The following is a 24,439-nucleotide window of genomic DNA, read 5'->3' as shown; positions in this document are numbered from 1 at the left end:
CTGTCTTGCCCTTCTCTTTCCATAAATCTGGGTGTGTGACTTCAGAAAACTGAAAAGTTGTCTTTAAGGTCTCTGTCCTACAGATCCAGGCATTGTCTATTTACATTAAAAAAAAAAAAGTAACTGCATTAAAATTGTATCACATTACAAGCTGAGGTGAGAACTGGTTTAGTGAGCTTACCAGCAAACAGGCCAGAAGATTCCAAGTTTATTTTGGGTTAATGTTGTTATGGGCTTTTTCCAAAAAATTTAAATGTTCAAAAATTAGTTTTTTGTACAGCATGAAAATGAAAACAAAGCCTTTTCAACACTTCCATAGAGCTACTGTTTAGAGCCTGATTTGAAGGCAAGTCTCCTCTTCATCGTGAAAAAGCTGCTGTCTGCTTCCCCAGCTACAGACATATGGAAACAAAGGGGCTTGAGTGTCACTCTGTTGACAACAAAGCCAAAAACCTAAAGGAGTCAGTAGTCATCTTTCTGCCTGTGCCCTTCCTCAGTTTAAGAGATTAGATGGGCTTCATCACATTTTGATAAAATAAGCTTCAGGCCAGCTTTAAATGCAGTCCTGGAAGTGACTCTCAGAACTCTGACATCAGAGAAGCAGTACCCATTTTCTTTGGATTGCCCTGAGCTGCTGCAGAGATAGCAGCATGGTTTTAGTGCATTTGGTGAATGCAAATGTGCCAGTAATTAGAAGTATATCATGATTTCCCCTCCTTAACAATTCACTAAGCATATTTATATTACTTTCTTCTGTGGGTTAACATCATTATATTCTTTACTAATGAGTTTATTATCAGACTGTATTGTTTTGAAAAGTGTATTGTGTGTGTGTATGCACATGCACCCCCAGAGTAAGTTTTGTGTCACAAATCAAATATTCTCATCAGTTACACAGTGCTTTTTTTAAACTAGAGTAATGAATATTTCTTTACCAGACAAAATCAATGTTTCAGGGCAATACATTTTATTTTGTATAGCTTCCTTCTAGCACACTGTGTCTCTAATGCATTAGAGGTAATTAACACACTTGCAAATTTTAAAATACTCTAAAAGGTTTTAATTTGATGAAAATTCTAAACAACAGTATCAATATACATGCTCCTTAATTCACATGCATCATAAAGGTAAAAGGGCAATTACACCTGTGCAGCTACTTACATTCTTGTAAATATTGGTTTAGTGAACTCTGAGTGAGGTGGGATAGTTGGTATCTTTGTTCATTGATTCTGAAAGACCAGCACTGTGATTATTCTGTTTAAAAAACTACATATGGATGTTTGGACTCTAATTGGAACAGTAGGAGGGACAAGGATTTTTGCTTGTCTTTTTTTTTTTTTTTTTTTAATCAGTATGGGACTAGCCAGTACCAAAAGACAGCTCTGCCATAAAGCTGAAATTAGAGTAATGAAATTCATTATTGTGGTGCAATAGCTATATTTTATTAAAATTTCACAATAGTACTTCTGAGTCTTCCTGGTGATGCACTCAAGCTGCCTGATGAACTCAGCAGACAGCTGCTCACCACCACACACTTGACTTGCTCCAGCCGACAGTTCCTGTAAGACACATCGTTTTGTGTAAAGATTTTTACTTTGTTCTTTGCTTGTGTTTAAGGACAAAACCAGGTCTGAATTGTGATTTTTTTCCTTTGCCTGCACTGTGCAGGTCTGTCATACACAGGAGGGCAGCTTCTCTTGGTGGCATGCAGGCAGCCTGCCTGGTACCCCTGTTCTGGCCAGTCTGCACTGCTGAATTTCACATTTCCACACAGGGTTGGAGTGACCTCAAGTGCTTCACAAAATTACATGTGGGATTGTTGATACTATTAAGCAAGCAATGCTTCTTTGCCCTTCCCTTTTCAAGCTCCCCATTTACTGTACACACTTCCTTTTATTATGCACTTGTCCTTAAAAAGAGCTTAGAAATGAAATAAACTGCCATCATGGTTGTTTCATTTTTGTGATTCAAACGGATTTTACCGGAGCTGTAAGGACAGAATGTAACTCAGATTGCTTCAGAAGTATCGATGGAACAGTCAAGGATGTGAAGAAAGACCAATTTCTTAGGAATGGCAGTGTGGCCTCCAAATGCCTGGAAGCCTTGCAGCTCCACCAGTGGCTGGCAGCAGGGTTGGGTGGAAGGAATGACCATTTCACACACTCTGGGCCACTGGGCATCAGTAAGTTTTAAAGTCAGATTTAGGCCATTATACATATAGACTCTTTATTGGTTTTGGATCAATCTTTGTAGATTTGCAGCTTTCAATACCTGTTGAAGACTGAGTAGGAGTGCAGATAAAAAGAGTAAGGTCCAGAGGCAGAGAATCCAAGTTCTGTCGCAGGGATAGCTAAATTGCTCCCATCCTGTTCCAGCCACTGGAAGCCAAAGGAGCTCTGTGACTCATTGAAATTCCTCATGCTTGTGTCTTGTGTGAGTATAAACCCCACTTTATGACATACTATTCATTTTTCTCTTCAAGATTTTTTTTAAAAAGGAAGTATGATGAAAGGCATGATAGTCCATTCCAAAATTTTGCAATCTACCCATATTTGGCTCGAAAGGCCCAATTCTCTACATATATAATTTATTACAAATAACTAAGAGGTGGGACAAGAAAAGCAAATGCCAACAACAGTAATACTTGAGCCATCCTATTAACTTTAATTTTATATAGCTAGGAACCTTAATTTCTTGTTTATTTTTTTTCTTTTTTCTAAGAGGTCATCATTATTTCCCTGTTATCTTTCTATAGGATGGGAAAGGAAACTACTTTTTTTTTCCCTCACTATTTCCCTCATATTATTTGTAATATCAGCTGTAAACTAATGCTATTTTCCCTAATTCCAGTGTTCCATTCACATGGCTTGAAATAGTCAGGGGTGTTCTCATCTTTCAGAAAGGGAGAACTCTGGAATATAAAGTTCTTCCATCTCCTAGGGGCAAGAAGGCAATTTAAGCTTCCCAGAACAAATTCAATAGCAATGATAGCTACAAGTGGTATAAGAGTAGCATATTTTTTCAGAAGATCAACTGTAATGACCTTCATATCCTGGATTTAGATTCAGAGGTTGTTGACACAACCTTATTAACACAGACAAATGTCTCCATCTTTACTTATAATTTAACAACACTGTAATGCACAAATGCTGCAGTTACTGAGACAAAGGACAGCAGGGGAGATTAATTTTCACTTAACAGTTCCATTGATAAGGAAGGAAGATGTTCAAGTGTTCAGCAGAGCTGTGGGCATGGAATGATTAAAACTAACAGAAAAACATTTCAGTGAATACAGTCAAAAAGCAGTTCTTTAATTCTTAAATTTGCACAGCAATAACAGACAAACGAGCCTCTGAAATATTTTGGAAAATGTCACTTTGCAAACCTTGTAGATTGCTTAAATGTTTATTAAAATGGACCAAAAGCCAAAATTCCCTGCGTAAAATAAATACTTTGTCTTTGCTAAGTAACAATATTTGTGAACAAAACATAAAACTATAATTTTCATGTGTCAAACACAGTAACATTTAAGATTAAATGCTGGAGTCAGACTTGGCATTTTTTTTCATCTTCCTATTTACAAGTTTCTCATTAAGACCATTTACCTCACATTAGCTATCAAAAATGACTAACATTTTTAAAGTTTGCTCCATGACTAAAATAAAAACAACAAAAATATCCTTTTACCATAACTTAACAAAAAGCAGAACCATACTTTTATCATCTAGGAGAACATGCTGTTATAAATACAGCTGTTTTTAATCTACAATTATATAAATAATAAGCATGCTGCCATTCACAAGGATTTTAATAGCTGATTATATATAAGCAATATAATGATCTAGAGGAGGATGGCATGAGTTTTTATCTTTCAATTTTTATTGTACTTATTTAGGACTTTTGTCTTCATCTGAAAATTGTGGAACAGACTTCTTTGCTACAACATTATCCAGTCGCTGTCCTTGCAGATAGGGGTTCACACTCTGAAAAAGTTTAAAATTATTTAAACTTATTAGAAACAGGGAAACAGATAAAAGGTAACTAGGATTAGTGAACATATTTATGTATTTCTTATCTGTCATATATTTACAGACATGGGAAAAACTGCTTTGGCAGGGATTAGATCTAAAAGTCAACCAATGTTTTGTTTCTATTTTTTTCTTTTTTCACAATAATTTAATTCAATCCACTGAAAGGAATACAAGTGAAGGAGGCTTTTCAGGAATATAGAACAATCTCAATTAAACACTGCGTTTTTGCTCCACTCCTCCTTTCCTCAGCTCAGCAGAGAAGCACCAGCAGCTCTAACTCCCTAATTCTTGAGGCAGGACAGAACTTGTTGGAGAAGCACAGGTAAGCTTTAGCTCAAATCACCAGCCCCTGATGGCCATTGTGCTGGGATACAAATCAGAGACCACAATTGCAGTTTGACCAAAGCCTCTTGTTCAGCCTGTCTCCTCTCCAGGAAACCCCTCCTTGCTTCCTCTCTTGATGCTGAGATAAAAAGCTGCTGGCAAAGAAGCAGAGCCAAACAAGGTTTTGGCATGGAAAATGGCTCTCGTAGCACTGCCAGAAGAAGGGAATGCTGGAAAGAAGATTCCTGGAGAGGGCTGAACTTCACTTTGCACCATGCAAGCAGCACAATGTGAGGCTGAAGATGAACAGATCCTGTCTCAAAACTGCCTGGAGATCGTAGATGGAGTAACACAGAAATGCTTGAATTTTATCTATACCAATGGAGTAAAATGTATTTACTGTATTTGCGAAGTGGCAAGCTGTTCAGTGGAGCTTCAGTATTAAGTATCATTTACATCTGCTTTCTGGCTTGTTACAGTGTCAGTGTAAGCAAAATTCAAGTGTATATTGTCTTCTTCACACAGATACGGGCAAAAATTCTAGCATGAAGGCTTTTTGATGCTAATAAAAACTTCAGAGGAATGAAAATTTTCCAGTATCTCCTGATTCTTGTCAGGCTGACTGTGTGTCCCAGAAATTACTTTTGTTGAGACATTTCTGTGCTTCTTTCACCAAAACTTAGGAATTAAAAAAAAAAAAAAAAAAAAAAAAGCATTCATAATGGGCATGAAATATTTATTTTCAGCTATCTGAAGTATTTGTCAAATCTCTGGAAAATATCTGAGGTTTATCTATCTTCAGTTTAGGCCCTTCGGTTTCTCCAGATTTGTGGATGCTATCATTAATACTTAGTCATAGCACAGAGCAGCACTTTTGCCTTACTTCTGTTAGGTTTGGGTGTTTTGCCTGCTGCAAGTGAAAACAGAAAAATATTAAGAACCAGAAATGAATGTGGAAAAATCTTTGAAAATAAACTAACTCCAATGCTTTAAATTGTTAGAAATAAGACATATGTAAATGATTTGTTTGTGTTTGTTTAAAGAAGTTCTGTTTAATGTTAATTTAGTGAAATTCAACCATTGCATAAACTTCTAAGAATTATCTGAAGATTCCTAGGAAGATTAATTGGTCTTTTTTTTTTTTTTGAAATGGTACTTGCTTGCTACTTTTTGAAATAAAGTTGAAGAGAATGAAACTACATAAAATTTTGAATCCTTCTCAACCAACAAAAGAAAACACAAAATATAATGCAAAACACTTTGGCTGACACACTGTTACACAGGACTTGTTTTAACCTCAGATGGGGACATTCAAAATCAATTTGTTGCCAGATCCCAAAACTGTGTCAGTGCGGAAAGGCAGGGAGCAGTGGCAGGGAGCACAAAAGGCAGGAGGGGAATCCAGGGGACTTCTTGGTTTCTAGAAAAACACACTCTCCTGCTGATAGTTCTAGGTTACTCTTCTGCTGATAAAGTGGAGATTCTGAATTGTTCATTAAATCATTAGTAATTATTACAGTTTTACCCTAAAATAATTTAAATTATATTGATTCTATTAAATTCTAATGAACTTAGCATTAAGTGACATGTAGGTGCAAGGAAAATCAGCCTTGATTATTTCATAAGTCCGTAAAGCAATTCACCTTCAAAACTCTGGGCTACCCCTGGCCATGTAGCTGCCCAGTGCCTCCAGTTAGTGCTTCTTCTTTTGTATCAAATTATGTCAGTCAGCTCACAGAAAGAAAATGTTCTTTTTTTCTTTTTTTTCCCTCATGTATGTGTTGCATGAATTCTACGTTAACATGCTGTTCTAGCTATTAATAAATATTCTGCTGAATTATTTCCAGAATAAATTCTACTTAAAAATTAAAGTCAGGTGACTACCTTTTTTTACTTTTCAACTAACAAACTCAAAAATCAAATGTAAGCATGAAGCAAGTACTAAGCTCAGGTCAGCTTTAATAGATTACTATATATAAGCAATATAATGATCTAGAGGAGGATGGCACGAGTTTTTATCTTTCATTTTTATTGTACTTATTTAGGACTTTTGTCTTCATCTGAAAATTGTGGAACAGACTTCTTTGCAGATCATTAACTTATGGTTGAAGTACCAGCTGCCAGTGATGTCTGAATCAGGAAAAAAATCAACTCATCTTCTCCCTTTCTAGCAGAGACTTAAAATTTGAGAGTTATTAAATAAATAAATCATCTTTGCTTATGCTTGTTATTTTAAACTATATTTACTTCATTTACAATATAAACTGTGCTGTCATATTTTGAAAAGCTACTTTCTGGCAGAGAGCTAGACTTTTTCTTTTTGTAAAAATAATACACAGCAGCAAAGCTGAAGATGTCGACTCTTACTGAAAGTGATTTTTTTTTTTTAATTAAAGAAAGGCTGACGCTACCAAAAAAGAGAGAGTATGAGGCAGACTGTGCAGAATCTCTCTGTGTGGGTTGCCTTCCTTGTTACAGGAGCAGAACAGTGAGAACCTCTTCATCTTTGTCTTTCAAGCAAGGGACACAGAGATGGGAGTTTCATCTGGGGTAGATCAGATAAAGAACCACCTCTAGTGTTATTTACACCCAAAAATATATTCACACACACAGATAGTGGTAATTAAATTTACTAATATTTTTAGCGGGAATTTTCAAATTCTGAGATTATTTTAGAGATCTTGAAATAATTTTAAATGGTTTTAAGCAAATAGGATCTGCTTTAAAAGACAGACAATAAAAGGTTTTATAATGTTCTACACTTGAGTGTATCTTCTGAAAGCAAGAGTCTGTTTTGAGAAATAAGGCTTGTGCCCAGTGCACAGTCCTTTAGCTAGCTATAGCAGTTTATCACAGAGAGTTCCTGACACATAATCTAAAGTATAATGCATTAGACTATCTCTTCATTTCAGCAATATGGTTTTAATTTTTATTAGGTCTCTAGATTATATAGGGGCTATGAAATATTCAGATAGTTACCCTCTTTCTTCTTTTTGGACCATCACTGATTTTCTCAAAGAGTAAATTCTTGTTCTGAAAAGGAAAAAAAAAACCAACACAGCCATCAAATCCATTACACTCTTCTTTTAAAATACTACTTCTGCTATGAAATACTATCAAGTCTAGAGGAGTGTGTTGTTTTATGGGAGAAATAAACCACAAACAAATATCTGTGTATTCCTACTAAGATTCACAGTTCGTCAGGAGAAGTCACAGCCTTACCAACAATTTAAAAGCCAGTAATTTTCCACTATGTTATGCCCTGTGTTCAGGCAATAAGGACTTCAAGTATGTGCTGAACCGTCTGGATGTTCCCTATCATGTGACGCATGGTATAATTTTTTTTTTTTTTTTAAGAAAAGGCAGAAGGAAAAAGAAAAAATAAGAACGTGAGGGAGAAGAAGCAGGAGTCCTGCCTCTGGTATATCTTTATATATATTTGAGGTGACACAAGAACAGAAGCAAAAAAATTTGCTTTACAAGGGATTTTCTAATTCCTTTTAAAAACAGAAATAGGCGTCATTCCTACTGTTTTGTTGTCTTTGCTTATTCCCTTCCAGATATCAACACTTGCCAGTGCAAAGTTCTGCTGAAAGGAGTTCAGCGCCAACTCTTCCTTTGTTTAAGTAGTGCCCTCAATAAAGCTTCTAAAAACCATTTGGTCTATAACATTTTTAATGGCAAACCTTTTAAAAACTGCCAGAAACATCTTGGCAGAAGAGAAAGTTATGATGATGAGAAAAGAAAATGAAAAAAAAAACCAACACAAAAAACCCCCTCTGACCATAGTTTACATAAGTGCATCCACATATTGTTGTATTTCTTATAAGTAGTGAATTCTAATAAAGTCTGGAATAACACACACATGTTCAACACATTTTGTTTCAATTCTATGTTATGAAGAAAACCAAAACCAAACCCTAACCTGAAAATGGAAGGAGAGAAGAATTACATGTATAAAAGCAGAAGACTATATAAACAAGGCCATTAATTCTGCTATAAACAACTGACCTAACATTGATTATATAAATAGAAAGTGTAACTCTAGCACGAGACAAATTCACCAAACACGTCTAACTCTCTCTGCAGCCTTGATATGAGAAAAAACAAACATCTTCAAGTGTTACAATGAAATCTGCCAAAATTGTCTGTTTTGTACTTCTTGTGTTCATTAAACCTCAAATTCACAAGGCCTATCTCTTGTCCAACCTCAGTTATTTTGTCTGAGCTGTTCCAAAAGGGAACAGAGATGAAGTTGGCCAAGGGGGACATTCTTGGCTACACACTTATGCGAGCTCACTTCAGGAAAACTTAAATTTAACATTTTAAGGAAACTCAAGGATGCATGAATTATTCTCCTTAGGAAACAAAGTACCATCAAAGCTTCTCTGTCTAAAGTATTTGACCTTGTACTTTAATGAGAGGAAAAAGGGTGTTTCTGAAATAAAAATAATTTCATGGACTACTGGAGCTAACATTTCTGTCATTCTGAAAAACTTCTTACAATTGAACTATCTCTGCTCTAGGAAACCATATTTTGTTTAGTCTGTTTGAGAAAATGTTTTAAGACCCTAAGTACTGCTGTAGCATTATGTGGACTACAAAGCAAATATGGTTGTGGAGCATGAGCTAAGAACATACTTGTATGATAACAGCAATCCTGAAAATATGTTCCACTGCGTAATGGCCTGACCTCATCAGCCACCTAAATCTGCCCATGAAGTGTTCATCCTTCACTGAGAGGTTGTGAAGGATGAAGGCACAGACTTTTCTTCAGTTAAAGACACACCTCATGTAGAGACATGCTGCATGTGATTTTCTACTTTTCCCTCACTCCTGGAGCTTCCTTTGTATCCTCTTGGCTACTTGGATTAGAGTACCACACGCTGGGATTTGGGTGGAAAAAAATCAGAAGTTAAAATGCTTTAAATCAACCAAATACGTAAGAGGTTTTCACATTTGATTGTAAATTATATAGTGTAAATTATCTGTGTGCAAGTGTTTCTGGATGCCAACAACACTTCTTCAAACCATCCAAAGAGCCAACCTGCAAGATGCAAGAAAGGCACACAGAAAGTGTGCATGTCCTATAAGGAAGAGCCTGAACTGGGGGGGAAAAACTCTGAAATCTTAGAAACTATAGTTGTACACAAGGATAGAAAACTCCAATAGTCACTCATCCTACAATTTCCACTGTCCCCTCTGTGTTTTCCCCATATGAGGAGAGGGGAGGAGAGTACAAGCCATGGATCTCACTCTATAAACAGAGTTTGTTCCTGAGACTTCTCATTGGCCAGCATATTGATATATGGGGAGCGGTCCCAAAGACAGAAAAATTCTTCCCACTCCTAACCCAGTATATATTTATTATGATTTATATATTTGTATCTGCAGACATATTAGCAGTGTTTACACGTAATATTTAGCATCTGCATAACCACGTACTTTGCTGCATGAGACAGCTTCTAGACTGGCTTGACCCTTATAAAATGTGTGCTATTCACAGGACCCTGCAGAGGTCCCACAGCTCTGCAAGCATGACAGTGTGTCACCAAAACAACCCAACCAACCTGTTTCTGTCCCAGGAGGACAAACAGGTCCTTTTTTTATGACCTGCTAATGGAATCTGGGTTTTTCTGTGGTTACACTAAGGAACGCATGTTGGCTCACGGGGAGCTGTAACACTTCCTCAAGCACACAGTGGTGGGAAAAGGCCGGGGAGAGGCTCCCCAGGAGCTGGGAGCACACGCCAGCCTCCATGGGCCCAGCAGACACGGGCTGCAGGAGCTGCAGCTGGTGCTGACAGCCTGGTGCCACTCAGCTGGCAAGAGCTGCTGGAAACACAGTCTGTGAGCACACAACCACGACTGCCCCCGGCCCGGGCCCTTCAACAGGAGAAGCAGGAGCAAACTGTTGTGGGCAGAGGGAATTTCAGGCGCTGGGGGCAGCAGGAGGGTAAGGATGCACAGCTACCCACTAGGCAGCCCACAGCCAGCTGCGTTGGTCATTTACAACTTACTGTAGACAACAGCGAGTGCCCTAAAGGATCTGATCTACTTCAGCTCTGCTTCATAAGCAAACGGCTAATTTTTAAGAGTGTTTACCCGATTTTTCCAGAGAATTAAAAAGAAAAAGTCCAGCCACAAAAAGATACCACTGTATTTATATTTTTACCATTTGGCAATATGTAATTAGGAGATGACCAGGGTTGTTCTCCTGGATCTCAGCAGAATATTTGCTCATGCACATGACCAGCTGTTTCATCGCTAATTAAAAAGATCTGGACTTGGCTAAACTGCAGCTAAATATGATTACTGTTTAGTACCCAAAAGTGTTTTAATCCATACATGAGCAGCTTTTTCTCCTGAATTAGTAGTGATGGATGGAGATACAAAAAAGCCCAGGATTCACTAATGATTTACTATCATTTATTAAGTATATATGTTGCTGATGACAACACAGTATGTATGCTTGATTCTGAAATATTGCTATAGGACAAAGATTTACAGTAGTGCCTTTGTAGTCTTCAGAATGGTATTATGGAAGTAAAGTACTCATGAATAATAAGAAAACTAACAGCCTTATCTGGCATAAATAAGAACGTTCACCATCTGGTGTTTTTTAAATGAAAACCTTTGATGGTAATTACTTAGAATGCAACAAGTTTCCAAAATTTGGATTTTTGGCATGATTCTCTCCAGAAATTTAGCACTCACATAAGTAATTAAGACTATAAATCTTATACTGGTTTGATTATGAAGATGAATCATTGTCTCAAAATTACAGCAGGAGAAGAGACTGCCAAACATGTCCATTTATCGATGTATGCTTACAGAGCACTGATTTAGTGCAATCTGAAGTGTTATAACAATGTAAAATGAGATTTCATTATTTGCTCTACAAGCATAAATTATGATCATTGTTATTGTTTTCCTGGCGCCTGAAAATGGATTTGGGATTGGACATTTTAACTGATGTAATCCAAGATTAAGTGGCAGAGCTTTCTTTGGAGCCTCTGGCCTGCAGAAATAGTCTAGCTGCAGTTATTAAAGTCCTTGTATGCTCGGAGCAAGATTCTTGCCCTTAGTGTAGCTCACTGTGTTTATTACATGTGATGTGTCAAACAGGTGTTCAATATAACACAGTGCATAACCTGACTAGAGGAAGAAGCAGCTTCAAGTCCTCCAAAATCCTTAAGGTGAGGAGGATTTCTTAAGGCAAATTGTCATCCTAGATTTTTTAAGCTGTTTTAAGCTGCTGAACTCTATCTATCTGTATTTTCTTTCTATTTCTTATATATGTAGCTGAACAGTGAATAGTCACTGAACCTGGATATTCCTTCAGATTAAGGCCATCTTATGTTTTGAAATCTTAAACTCTGCACTAATTTTGGCTGCATGTTCACTGTAGTTTGAAATGTGGTTTTTGGCACTTATCGAGCTGTCATGCTTTGGGACATGTAATAGAACAAGGATTTCTGCTTTCTGTTTTTCTGGGGTGTTTATCAATCACAAGCACTATTTTTGTTTTTCAGGCCAAGTTCACCTTTTTTGAGAAGTTTCCCTCAGGGTGATAACTTTTCCAGCATTAAGGACAATAGTCCTCATGGTTTCATAGCGTCCCACACAGCAAACATTACCCAGTTTCACGTGCAACAAAAATAAGCAAGAAGCATGTACTCACCCACTTGCCCCTGTTGGGATAGTCATGCTCTGGATCAAAAAGGTGTTGGTGCAGTTGGAATTCCCTGCTGAACTCTGCTGTGTCTGGGGTGTTTTCCAGACACCCATCATCAACTGCAAAAGAAAGCACTGAGTGCTCAGTAGCTTTGAAACACAATGTGTGCCACATTAGTCAGCAAACTTCTTAAATGCAATCATGCAATTAAAAAAAAACATAAAGAACTGGATGACTGGAAAATACCAGTTTTTTTTTTTTAAACAAATTTTTCAGAATGTATTTGTTTAAAAAAAAATCCTCACAACTTAATAAAAACTGAAGGAGTTTATTTTCCAAGCTCTTTCCCTCCTTTATGTTTTTCTTTTAATTGTTGCACTTGATTTTAACTAGAATTGCATCCTGTTCTGATTCAGAAGAGATATTCTTTTCCCTTTTAAGTGCTCACAAATCATTTTAGAAATTGGTAAGGCAATACTTTTGAAAATCATGGTAAAACAGTGCTGTGAGCAAAGACAGAATTTCTTTCACTGAGTAGCTAGCTCTTCCTGGAGCTCCATTTCTGGTTTGCTACTTTGTTCAAACTGCCTGAAAATCATTTCTGCATCATAAGACCTCATAAAAATGCTATGTAGGAGAAGTTTTATGATGAAAACATTTCTGTAGATTGGCAACTAATCTAATTGGTCCAGAAACCTCCTATAACCATAATGGATGGTTTCGTGGGCAGCGTCACATCAAGATTATATCCTTTCAAAAATAAACTTGGGGTCTTTTTACCAAAGTAAGTCATCTTTAGCTGACACAAAGGCTCAGTAACTTGAGGCCAGAGTAGCTTTTTGGATGGAGTCTGCTCCTGGAGCTCCCACTGCTCAGCCAGCATGGGGAGCTTGCAGTCCAAGTTCCTCTCAGACATACCCAAGGAGATCCTACCAGCCAGGGCATGATGCTGGCCATCCAAACAGCTGCAGGGCCAGAGCAAGGCACTCCAGAGCACACACCTGCGGACTTTCCCTTCTGTCCGTGCGTGTCATCGTGTAAAAAGATCTGCAGATAGATTGTCTTTTCCCCTCAGATGTGGGTAAAGCCTTGACTTAAGACTGACTTGATTCAATGACCTGAGGAGGTTATTCTGAGTTCAACAGATCCAGCTTTCTCTCTTTTCTCATTGGGACTGGTAAAAAATAAAATTGCCAATAGAAAACAGGGGAAAACTCTTCATACTAGCTCAGTAACTCAGAAACTATTAAAACATTTACAAATCATTTCAGTCTCATCAGGGGCAAGGTTATATCAAGAGAGAAACAGGTGACAAGAGAAGTGTGGTAGACCTCAGAGCATTTGTGTCTTTTGGTAGAAAACACAAAGGGCAGCTGGACACATGGGTGTCCTCTATGACTGCTAATCCAAAGTCTTCCACTCAGCTGCTCCAGGCTCATGCATTCCTGCTGTGGAATGTGCAAATGTAGACAGTAACTGGAAAAATTGTTTTCCATTAAGCAAATCCACAGACCTGATTGAGGAAGGCCTCTGGTAATTTGTATGCATAATACAGTCACCACTTGAATTTCCATTTAAGGCTCTGAAAAACATTTTACTCTAATCCTAGCAGATAGTATCTTCACTCACAGCATACCTATGACAGAGCCATTTATCTGAGCAGGCAGCACTTCCCTGCAAAGTCCCGTGTTCAGATCTGACTGTATTAGCTTAGCTAACAACTTTTATTTCACCTAAGACAAAAAAATGGAAGGGATTTTCAAAGGCATTTCCCTGGATGCCATGTTTTTAATTTATGTATCTAATCATGAACAGAAGTCTAATGGACAAGCACGGAAGATAGAAAGTCCATGTGTGCGCTTGTGTGTGTGAGAAAATCTAAACCCATCATTTGCAACTTGTCAGACAACAAATTGGAAGATGAGGTATTATTCCAGAAGAGATGAAAGCATCATCACCAAATGGGCTGTAATAGGAAACAGTAAGGGAGGACTATTTGAAATGTTGTCAAATTTTTGAATGAAATGCAAAAACACTTCACAGTGAAAAAACTTTTATAACAAATATTATTTTCTTATTAATTCTAAGATAGCTAGAACATTTTAAATAAGAATACTGACAACTGTTCTGCATAATCCAAATAATATAAAAGAAGACTAAACAGAAAACATTTTGAAAGGATCTCTTAGCTGACAAACAAAAAATCAGAGCTCTCATTCCAGTTCCAGGTCCCAAGGCAGCCAATGGGTGTTTTACTACTGCTTTCAGTCCTGGAAGTCATTCCTTGGCTCAAGCAAGAGGAAGGGGACCCGCTCTCTCAGGGTATGTGCGCATCATGCACACGCAGGGCTGTTTCAGTGACCCTTGGGCAGCAGCCCCCAGGCTCGGTGCCGGCGCAGTGTCGGCCTGGGGACAGACGGACAGACGGACGGACGGACAGCCCGCGAGTGCTCTGGAGGCTGCGCTGCCCCAGCTCTGCTCTGGAGGCTGCGCTGCCCCAGCCAGCCCTGCCGTTCCCCTCTTCTGGCACAGATGAGCTGCAAAGCTGCATGGATTGGAGCCGAGGGATCTTAAATATTGACTCATGGTCTGGGTTGGAGATCAGGGCAGACAGTTTCATTCCTCTTGGCACAATGAGAGTCTCTAAAATAAGGGTAAATCTCATCTGTACAGAATAACTTTTTTCAGGGGCCAGCTTAAAAATGAACTCCTTTGGGAACATGATGCTCTCATAAATCCCACTATCTTCTACTCTGAGATCAAGATGATTTCTTCCACCTTCTCCAGTGTCATACAGCAATACAGGATATGCACATATTCTTAAGAAAAGATTAAAAAAAAAAAGCTCATCTGAAACAGTAAAACATCCAATTTCTTAACAGTTCTTGTCCTGGGGTATAGAATGAAAAAACACCCTCATTTCTCATGACAGGCTGTACAGTGCTGAAAGACAGGATGAGGTACAGTGAAGCCAGAGGTACAAAGGGCAGAGCTGAATTACCTGTTTTTCCAATAGGGCAGGGATTTGGAGGGTCAGGATATCCTTGATCTTCACTGAAATCCTTTGGCACATTGTCTCCTGTCAGCTCAGCCACGATGTTTGGGATATTGCCATAAGGACCCAAGTGCTGGAGACCCTCATGAGCACCACCTAGCAAAAACAATTTATGCACAGTCGTTTCACAAGATTAAAGTGTAAGTACTTTAGCTGGTGCAAGTAATCTACAATTTAAAATATATCTCTCTCTCTACATATATAATTGTTTTAGAGACAAATCCAAGTTTAGATTTCAAGTATCTCTTTTAGAAACATAACCATGTGACCTGAATCCAGTAACTTAGATAATTAAAAATGAAACTAGGAAACACATTATTAGTCTTATGGTTGTTTTTTTCCTTAGCTATGAAAATTTTAGGCAAGAAAATGCAAAGAAATAGACATCATGAAACCTGATATATTTAAAGCACAATTATCTTCAGTCACTGATACTATTACTGTTCATCATGGCAACTAAGAATTGGAGACATTGGCATCATGGCAGGAAGACAATGTCAATGATGCTGTAGAAAGAAACACTACCTGCACAGCCTAGAAATACATTAATAAATTAAGTCCCAAGAGGGCTTAAGACGGTATTCTAATAAATTTGGTTGTGTACACCTAGAAAAACATTATTAAATAAAACCAATTCTTAAATGTAAATTTGCATTTCCTGTTGTAATGATGAAAAGCGGCGAAGAGTCCTTGATGTTCACATATACCTCCACAGCAGTCAGTGTGTTACAAAGCATGCCAGGCAGTGACTTCACGCTTTAACACACAAGATCTTCCCCGTGGGACCCAGGGCAGCATCACTGCAGGGTTACAGCAGCAGCGTGCAGCAGGTTTGTAAGGCAGGGGCAGAGGACACAGCGCTGGGCCTGCTGTGCCTGGGCACCTGCACCCAGCGCTGCTGCACTGCGCCCACCTCCCACACACCTCAGTGTCACAAGGGCCCGTCTTTGATGAGCAGGGCCTTCCACTGAAGATCTGGGAACCAAGCTCAGGCCATGCTCTCTCTCCATGCCTCTCTACAAATAATTATCTGCCCCAGATCTTTTCTGCATGCCTTACTGGCCAAATGCATCCACAGGCTAAACCCCAGCTGCTTGTGGAGCTTTTTTAAATACTATTGTACACTATTCTTTTGAATTTCAGACATAATACGTTAGTTTCAAGCATGTTCTTTCTCCCTGACAAAGACATCCACCACACAGACTGCAGCAATGGAGTTGGTTGTGTGACAGCAAAGTATTTTTTTTAAGCCCTATATAATGAGGGATAACAACATACAGTCAACATATAAATTCTACTAACAATGAATTGAGAGAAAAGGAATTTGAACAATTGGAAAATATGAGTTAAAGAATGAATGCAGACACAACTGCTTGGATAAATAGCAAAATCACCATAGTATCACCAAATAGTCTTATTTCAAATGTATTTATTTTTCATAGATCCAGAAGATGTGCATAAAGCCTCCGAACATGAAAGTTGCTCCAAAAGAATCATTCAAGTACTCCTGTCCCAAATTACAAATAAATATTACCAGCATAAATCATCTTTTATATAGCCAAACATTGTGAGCTAACTTAATCACTTGCAAAAATTGCTAACAGAAGGCACTCTAATACAAAATTCAAATTTTGTATTCATTTCTACATTTAGAAATGGCAGTTGAAGCAAATTTTGCAAATTGATTTTGCAAATGACCAGTTGGATGTTGGCATTATAGCAAAGAAAATTAGTCTATAAGTACATATATTTCCATTTTATTTGCACAATGGACTAAAATCTAAACAATGTGCTAATTTTCCCCCTCAAGGACAAGTCTCTTATTCTGTCATGCAGTGTTGCAGAAAAGATATGTAACAAAACATAAAACCACCCCTATAAAAAAACTGCATCTCTGTTATATGGGAATTTGGCATGTAGCTGCCACGAGACCTGGTTCTAAAACCAGAACAGCACTATCCCCACTGCGAGCTTTAGTCCATAGCCCACACAAAAATCACACTCAGAACACAATAATGCTATGGTGATGAGGTTAAAAAAAACTATAACTAATGTAATTTAATATCATGTCTAATATATAGCACAAAAGTCTTCTTTTGTCCTGAGCTCCTTCACATGAAGATTGATTACATGTATGTACTTAAAAGCACCAGGTTATGATTCTGCTGTAAACTACAGGAGCACGCAATCAATACGTGTTTGAACATCCTGTGCATTATGGGGCTCACCATGGGACAATCCATCAGATAGAAGCCTATCTGTGCTTGCATGTGGCGCAGACCTCTTGGCACCAAAGCTCCATCCATAAAGAAAACAGAGGTACTTAGCAGGCTCCAGTGTGCTATATATACATGTAAGTTTAAACCGACTGCCAGGAATTCCCTTGACTGAGTACAAACCAATCTTTTTATATTAATATAAAGGATTGTTTCCTTTAGGTATAAATGTCCAGGATCATTTGAGGGTTTTTCCTTTCTTTCCGAAAGAGCTGCAGACAATAGCACCTGCTCTGGTGCCATAATTTAGCACACTTGAGTGATTTAATGGCATCAGCAAAGCTCATTTCTTATAAACTCGGATAAACAGTACACTCAGCAAAGACTACAATAATAAAAATGAAATGCTATGAATATATGAAGTCGGGGTACTATTACAGTAACTCTCATTAGTTGCATTAGTTTTGGTATTATAAAATTACTGATTTAAAGAAACATATTAGGATTAAATACACTGCAGCTACCAAGTCAAAATATTGGAATACATACATATACAGTCAGATATATATAAAAAAATAGCAGAAGATCAGTTTCTTGAACCTTGAGGCAGAGCTGGAAAGAAAAAGACAAGGCAACTCAATACCAAGAAATTTTCATAATTTCCTATCCAGAGGAATCATGAGAGATATTACTGTTAAATTATTCAAACTTGGACTACCAAAAATCCAGAGTAGTACAGACAATACCCTTGTACTGAGGAAGGATGAGCTAGATAAATCTGTGGTTTTTTCCATGTCTCCTTACTTAGATGAACAGGCTTTTCTGTGTCGCATACTAACAAAGAAAACACTCCAAAACAATCAGCTCCCTTTCATGTGCAGGATTTTTGTGAGCATTTATTATTAGGTATTTCACATTCCTATAGGATAAACTAGAGGTCTAGATCTCTTGGGTTAAGATCAGCATTGTCCTAAGTAAGCTTTGAATTTCATTTAAAATATATGCATATATGTAGTCATCTAGCACTAGTCTTGAACTGCTGCAGGGTGGTAAACAAAAAAAAAAAAAAAAAAGAACAATGCCTCTACCATTATTATAATTCTGGAAAAGTATTTGATCAGCTGATTTCAGTTAGAGATCCTTGGAATGATTACAAGTTTAAAGTGCATACATTTCAGCTCATTTCTTTGTAAGAGCAGTAGTGTCCCACCCACGCAGACAACACAGCCACTCCATTCCTGGAGGACAAGGAAAAAAAAAAAAAAAAAAAGGAAAAAGAAACATGAAGAGCAACTAATTTCTTCCAGGTATCAAATATTTCCCTGATCAAACACATCCAATGGAAAAAAAATGGAAATGCTGTTAGTCCACTGAAGTTTTAGCTGCTGCTACCCATCTATTGGTTGTGCAAAGCACTGAGAACAAATCTGTGGAGAGCAATCCTCCATGTCAAACACAAACAGGCAGTGCTGTCCCCCAGAAGAGTCAGTTTAACAAAGTCAATGAGAATGATTTTCAAGAGTGAAACATTTTAAGAGGACAAATTTGCCTTTTAGTCTCATGGAAACCATTTCCCATGTCACAGTGAAGAAAGTTTCCCCAGTCACGAATTCAGAAAAGAGGTAGTCTGGCCAATCATAGCACAGAGATATGAAATAGGAAGGATCATAAATAAATCCCCAATCCCAAGTTAAAGCCCTTTACTTAGCAAGTCACACTAGGTGCCTCAGAGTGTCCAAGCCCCTCACAGATTCACAGGGGTCTTCTCCCTGGGCAAAAATCACATCTCTTATCTCAACCTGTACAAACTCCAAGCACACATGAGCTGCAAGGGAAGCCTGATACAGCTTTTCTCATTTGCCCAAGGTTCCCAAGGGCAAAAACACATATTAATCAGAAATGTAATACCATACTTCCTACTTTGCAAAATCTTTTGTTAATCTGGACTATTTGTTCTTATCACAAAAAAATCTTCAAGATTGTTTACAATGTCTCCTCATCACATCAGAAATACATCTTTTTCCTTTTTCCTATGGGAAGTGACAGCTTCCCATACTGTCTTGCACTTTCATCCCCAGTCACCTTGCTGTATCTACATTTGTTGTGTCATTGTCACGTTCAAAAGGAACATTTCCCCGGTGGAAGGCAGGTTTGACAGAATGCTCCCCAGTGCTCTTACATGTTAAACTGGGACACCACCCACAAACTTGCTTTTTCTTTTATTATCTGCAGGACCATCATCATGTAAACTCTCAAAAGGTCCTGAATGCAGAAAATGCATTTACATTTTCCCTACCCTTTCTAACACTTCAAAGGGCTTTAAAGCCCCAATGCTGTAATTGTAATTCTGCTAGCTTCTTCCTAGAGTCCTATCCTGCTTGCTGAAATTGATTAAGCAAAGGGAAGTGAGAAGAACTCAAAAAATTATAAATGACCACATTTGTCTATTCCACAGAAGCTGCTAAAAAAGAGAATAGGGAAGGAGAAAAAGCACAGGAGAACAAAGAATGGAAAAATGCAAACCTAGCCAACTTCCTTAACCATTCAAGAGCATGCCTCGAGAAACACAAAAACACTACAGCTATACATGCTCAGGCATTCCAGACTTGGCTTGTCTTCTCCTTAATGACACAGTTTCTTAAAACTATAAAGACTAATTTTCTATTTCTCTGCAGAGGGGCATTTTTTTCTAAAGCCTTAAGCACACAAATCGTACAATTACTGACCTTGCTTTCAGCAAAGAATTCAGTTTTATCCAATATTTTAATTACAAACAGTACAAATATTTAAGATATTAAAGGCTCTTATTGTGAAATAGGACCAAAATAATGCCCATGCCTCTCACAATAAATTTATAACAGTAGCTTATATGTCATTATTATTCAAACTGTATACACAACAAAAAAAATCCAGCAGCCACTTGCTGACAAAGCAAAAAAAAAAGAAAACTGTTATGTCTGCCTTGGTTGAACAGTCCTCTGATGGGCTGTATTAAGTTGTCCTTCAGCTGAGCAGTGGCTCTTGCACTTCAGCACGTGAATAAGCTGACACACAGTGTCACACACACAGTGCATCGTGCAGCACACAGACAGGGGCCCCTCTGCCACCCTGCCTTGCAGCCCCCACACACCAGCAGAGTGAGAAAAAATGAAACCAAGCCAGCAAACTGCACCCTCCTGTCACTGCCACAGCACAACCTCACTCCTGACCACGTGTGCAGCATGTGGTTCTGGGAAACACAGCAGCGGAAGGAAAACAGTGACCTCCTTTATCCCACGAGGGATGGGACATTATTTCAATCCTATAAATGCAAATGTGAGAGTGAAAGACTGTAAGACTTTGTTCACTAGCACTTTATTCACTTGAGACCAGCTGCACGAGAAGTCCAAATGCTCCACCAGTGCCAACACATTCAGAGAAGACTCTTTTCACTCCTGTAATGTGAAGCCTGGATGGACCAGAAGTATCCAGAACATCCACGGTTTTGTCTCTACTGCACCGCTGAACGTCACAACATTTTCGTGTTCATTTCCCCACTCATATCCATTCCATTCCATTCCATTCCATTCCATTCCATTCCATTCCATTCCATTCCATTCCATTCCCCATGCAGACTGCTCAAAGCCCCAGCTGGTTCAACAGCAGATTGAGATCCTACCTCCTGGCACAACACCAAAATCAAGAGGAGGAGGAGACTCCTCTTCTCTAGATATCTAAAATATCTCTTCATAGAACCAAGTAAACTTAAAAGTATTTTCTTAATGCAAGTTAATTTAAAATTCAGGTGCAAGCATGGGAAATGCAGCTTATTTTGAGAAAAAATGCAGAAAGGTATAAATCCTGGCATGCTCACAGAATCACAGAATATGTAGAGCAGAAAGGGACCCACAGGGATCATCAAGTCCAACTCCTCACTCTGCACAGCACCATCCCCAGGAGTCACACCGTGTGCCTGAGTGCATTGTTCAGAAGCTTCTGGAACTCTCTCAGGTTTGGGGCTGTGACCACTTCCTGGGGAGCCTGTTCCAGTGCCCAAACACCTTCTGGATGAAGAACCTTTCCCTAATATCCAGCCTATTGAAATTACCATTACCTTGGGCCCTGTCACTGCTCACCATCGAGGAAAAATCAGTGCCTGACCCTCCTCTTCCCCTCATGAGGAAGCTGTAACTGCAGTGAGGTCCCCCCTCCATCTCCTCATGAGAGACAAGCAGAGAAAAAAATCTTTAAACACAAGGGATCATCATAATTTGGCCAACCTTCACTGATAGACTTTTTAAAAATACTTTGCGACCATATTCCAATGGTAGGTGGAATTTTATAGATTCATATTACATTTCTCTATACCTTCTGCCAATAGTAGAAAATGCAGTTACTATAAAGCATCAAACAATACAGAAGCTATCATGTTCCCTCTCCTCTTCAGTTTTCTTACTTCTCCTACTGGACTTTTCCCTCTACTAACATGTACAAAAAATAATTGTGGCTACAAATCCCATTCTAACTGATTGATTATCTTTAGGTAGATGACAAGCTATTTAACTCTAAATCCCTACAGACCTGCCATCTATCCTTCCCAGAAGCTGCTTGAGATGGGACTCATTCTCCTTTGGTGGCATCCTTTAAAGATGACTTTCTGACTAGCAGCAGGAGTCTGTACCACACAACAGGGGTTAGTAGGATGTTTTAAGAGCTGGAGTCACTTCATCTTCTTGGCTCCTCAGCAGAGGAATGTGATGCCTGCACACTCTCTTGCAATCACAACAGGAGGATGTTTCAAGAGAAGGTTTCAAAGCCTCAAATCTAAACGGGTTCCTCAGTCGTATCCACCTGCAAATAACAGATCTAGAGAGAAATGGGGATTAATTCTCTTTTCTTCTTTTGTTCTCCATTGGCTGACTTCTCTGACAAGCACACTAGATTTGAGCACTTCCCCTGCAGGTGCCCAGCCACACTGAGAACACAGGAGCAGCGCTGCTGCAGCTCTGGGCCATGGAGGAAGGGCAGCTCCCAAAGCTCACTGGGGGCAGAGCTCACAGCGCTAACACCACTGCCCTTGCTGGATCCTGCCCTTGCTCCTCAAGAGGGAAAGCTGGAAACACACTGAGGTGACCTGGTGCGACCTCCAGGCAGCAGCACAAACACCAGCTTGGCTTTCCTGTTCACTGCTGCTCATGGCTTATAAATTCATATGGAATCAAGGATATTACAGGCCAAATTTCAAAGATTTTTCCTTAATAAAAATAAAGTCACGCCACCTCATCATTTTCCTGTTCGTGGAGTTAGAGGTATAAACATTTTGTGTGCAGTTTCTTCACAGACCTGTGCCATATCACTCAGATAAAGAGATTTCACTGCAAGTCACTGCTGTCATTTGGCACCATCATTACCTCTTAAATTCAGAAATCAGCATTCTAAGGCACCTCTCTTATGACATGCATCACTGCCTGATACTCAAATTCTGGTTACACTTAACACTACAATTTTTTGAACAAAATGCAAAGAAAATAGGTATTTTTAGTCAAATCTCTACAAATCTAGATATTCACATATTGTTGTGTAAAGACGTGTAAGTTTGCCACTTCCATTTCATCTTAAAAATTTGAGATGTCCATATGAAATTTTGAAATAATATTTTCTGGGCTAATTAGATTTAAAGAAAACAAAACAAAGCCAACACACAAACAAACCAAAACCCACAACAACAAACAAATCAGCCTTTCTGGCTGTGGGAGGTGTGCCCCAGCTCAGCCCTGAGCAGCTGCCCCTCGTTCCAGCACAGCTCCCCCCGGATGCTGGCACAGCCTCTGGCACAGAGCACAAAAACTGCAGCAAAGAGCTGCAGCCACCACACTGCTGGGCTTGTTGAGCCCCAGATATGGCACAAATACTACCTGCAGTCACCCAAGTCCAAATATATTGGGGCATAAGCACAGCACATGTTAACCTGAAAGTGAATCAGTGCAAAGGTAATTAATTTCTGTGCTGGTTTCATGAGGGAATTCATCAGCAAAAGTTTTTGTAACTTTCTAATACAAAGATTTTACTGTTCCTGTAGGAAACAAGTACCTGTCTTGCAGGACAGGACAGACAGCAAAGTAATACTCTTATTTACTAAAAAGAAAACCTTTACTTGTCTTATTAGTAAAATGCAAACAGAATAGACACTATTAACATGCATGAGTAATCTGCATAATTTTATGGACAGCAGGATGCTGTAGAGTGATATTTGTACAGGGGCTGTGCTGACAAGCCATTGATTACCAGTTGTTAGTAGACATATTTGCATAATGTTCCAGAGTCTCTTGAATTTTATCATCTCAATCTGACAAACAGTAATTACATTTTCCTAAAACAATAAACATACTCATTTCCTTTCAAAACAATCAAATAAACCCCAGCCTGTTTCCAGCAGCTATGAGGAGTCTCTGCAGGAGAATCAAAAGCCTCCCTGAGAGGCATTGTATTCTTAAAACTTCTTTATACCTGCAAACAATCACAATTTAAGAGACATCATTTGATGCAGCCACTGAAGCTGACAGCATTATGCCTTTTCTGCAGACTGAAGACTTCAGGCTCTGGGCTGTCATGCCAGCACCTTTACCAACAATCATTCTGTTTGGGTGGTTTTAAGAACTAAAAACAACTAAATCAAACACAAACAAACAAACCACACAAGAGGCTTTCTGTTGTACTGAATTTATGGTAGGCAATGATATTTGCAAAAGCAAAATGGGACTTCCCATTTCCAATTATGAAGTTAAGCGCTATAAACTGCTCAAGATGAGCTGCTGGTGCCCCCATGTGTTTAAGTGAGATTTTTACGGTCGTCCTATGCAGGGTGTAATAGGCCTGAAATTGACATTATATGCTTATTCCCTTCCAGTCCTCAGAAAATAAAAAACAACTGAAAATCAAACAATGACAAAAAAACCACAAACAAACAAAAAACCTTAAATATTGGCACAAAATTGTAAGCATGCAAGGAAAGAAAAGAAAAGTGCGGTCTCTTACTTCATAAATGCCCTACCAGACAGAAAAATTAACTTCTGTGTATTTTGAAATGTTGCATGCATTTTTTTTATTTTATTCTTTTGTTCTCTTTTAACATAGCTGCAGCCCCTTTCTTATCTGTA

The 24,439-nt window shown here is 38.6% G+C and overlaps 1 protein-coding gene across 12 annotated transcripts in view; it reads right to left on the bottom strand.

Annotated features, from left to right (window-relative positions):
• Nucleotides 1–24,439, bottom strand: part of SCG5 (secretogranin V) — a 35,433-nt gene that overhangs the window by 7,518 nt on the left and 3,476 nt on the right. For 5 of the 12 annotated variants that reach the window (XM_064713429.1, XM_064713430.1, XM_064713431.1 and 2 more), the window contains exons 3-6: nucleotides 15,034–15,183; nucleotides 12,039–12,151; nucleotides 7,335–7,388; nucleotides 3,291–3,983 (exon numbers count right to left, since the gene is read on the bottom strand). In XM_064713429.1, the coding sequence (XP_064569499.1) occupies nucleotides 3,888–3,983; nucleotides 7,335–7,388; nucleotides 12,039–12,151; nucleotides 15,034–15,183 (413 nt within the window). In that variant the 3' untranslated portion in view covers nucleotides 3,291–3,887. Of the gene's footprint in view, nucleotides 1–3,290; nucleotides 3,984–5,193; nucleotides 5,266–7,334; nucleotides 7,389–12,038; nucleotides 12,152–15,033; nucleotides 15,184–24,439 lie in introns of those variants that run through there. The other 7 variants (XM_064713424.1, XM_064713422.1, XM_064713425.1 and 4 more) reach the window with 2 other exon arrangements.

This window comes from Zonotrichia leucophrys, chromosome 5 (assembly GCF_028769735.1).
Source record: "Zonotrichia leucophrys gambelii isolate GWCS_2022_RI chromosome 5, RI_Zleu_2.0, whole genome shotgun sequence".
In the NCBI taxonomy this organism is placed as follows: Eukaryota; Metazoa; Chordata; class Aves; order Passeriformes; family Passerellidae; genus Zonotrichia; species Zonotrichia leucophrys.
Note: the sequence above shows the minus strand (reverse complement) of the source record. Positions and strands in the feature narration are given on the sequence as shown.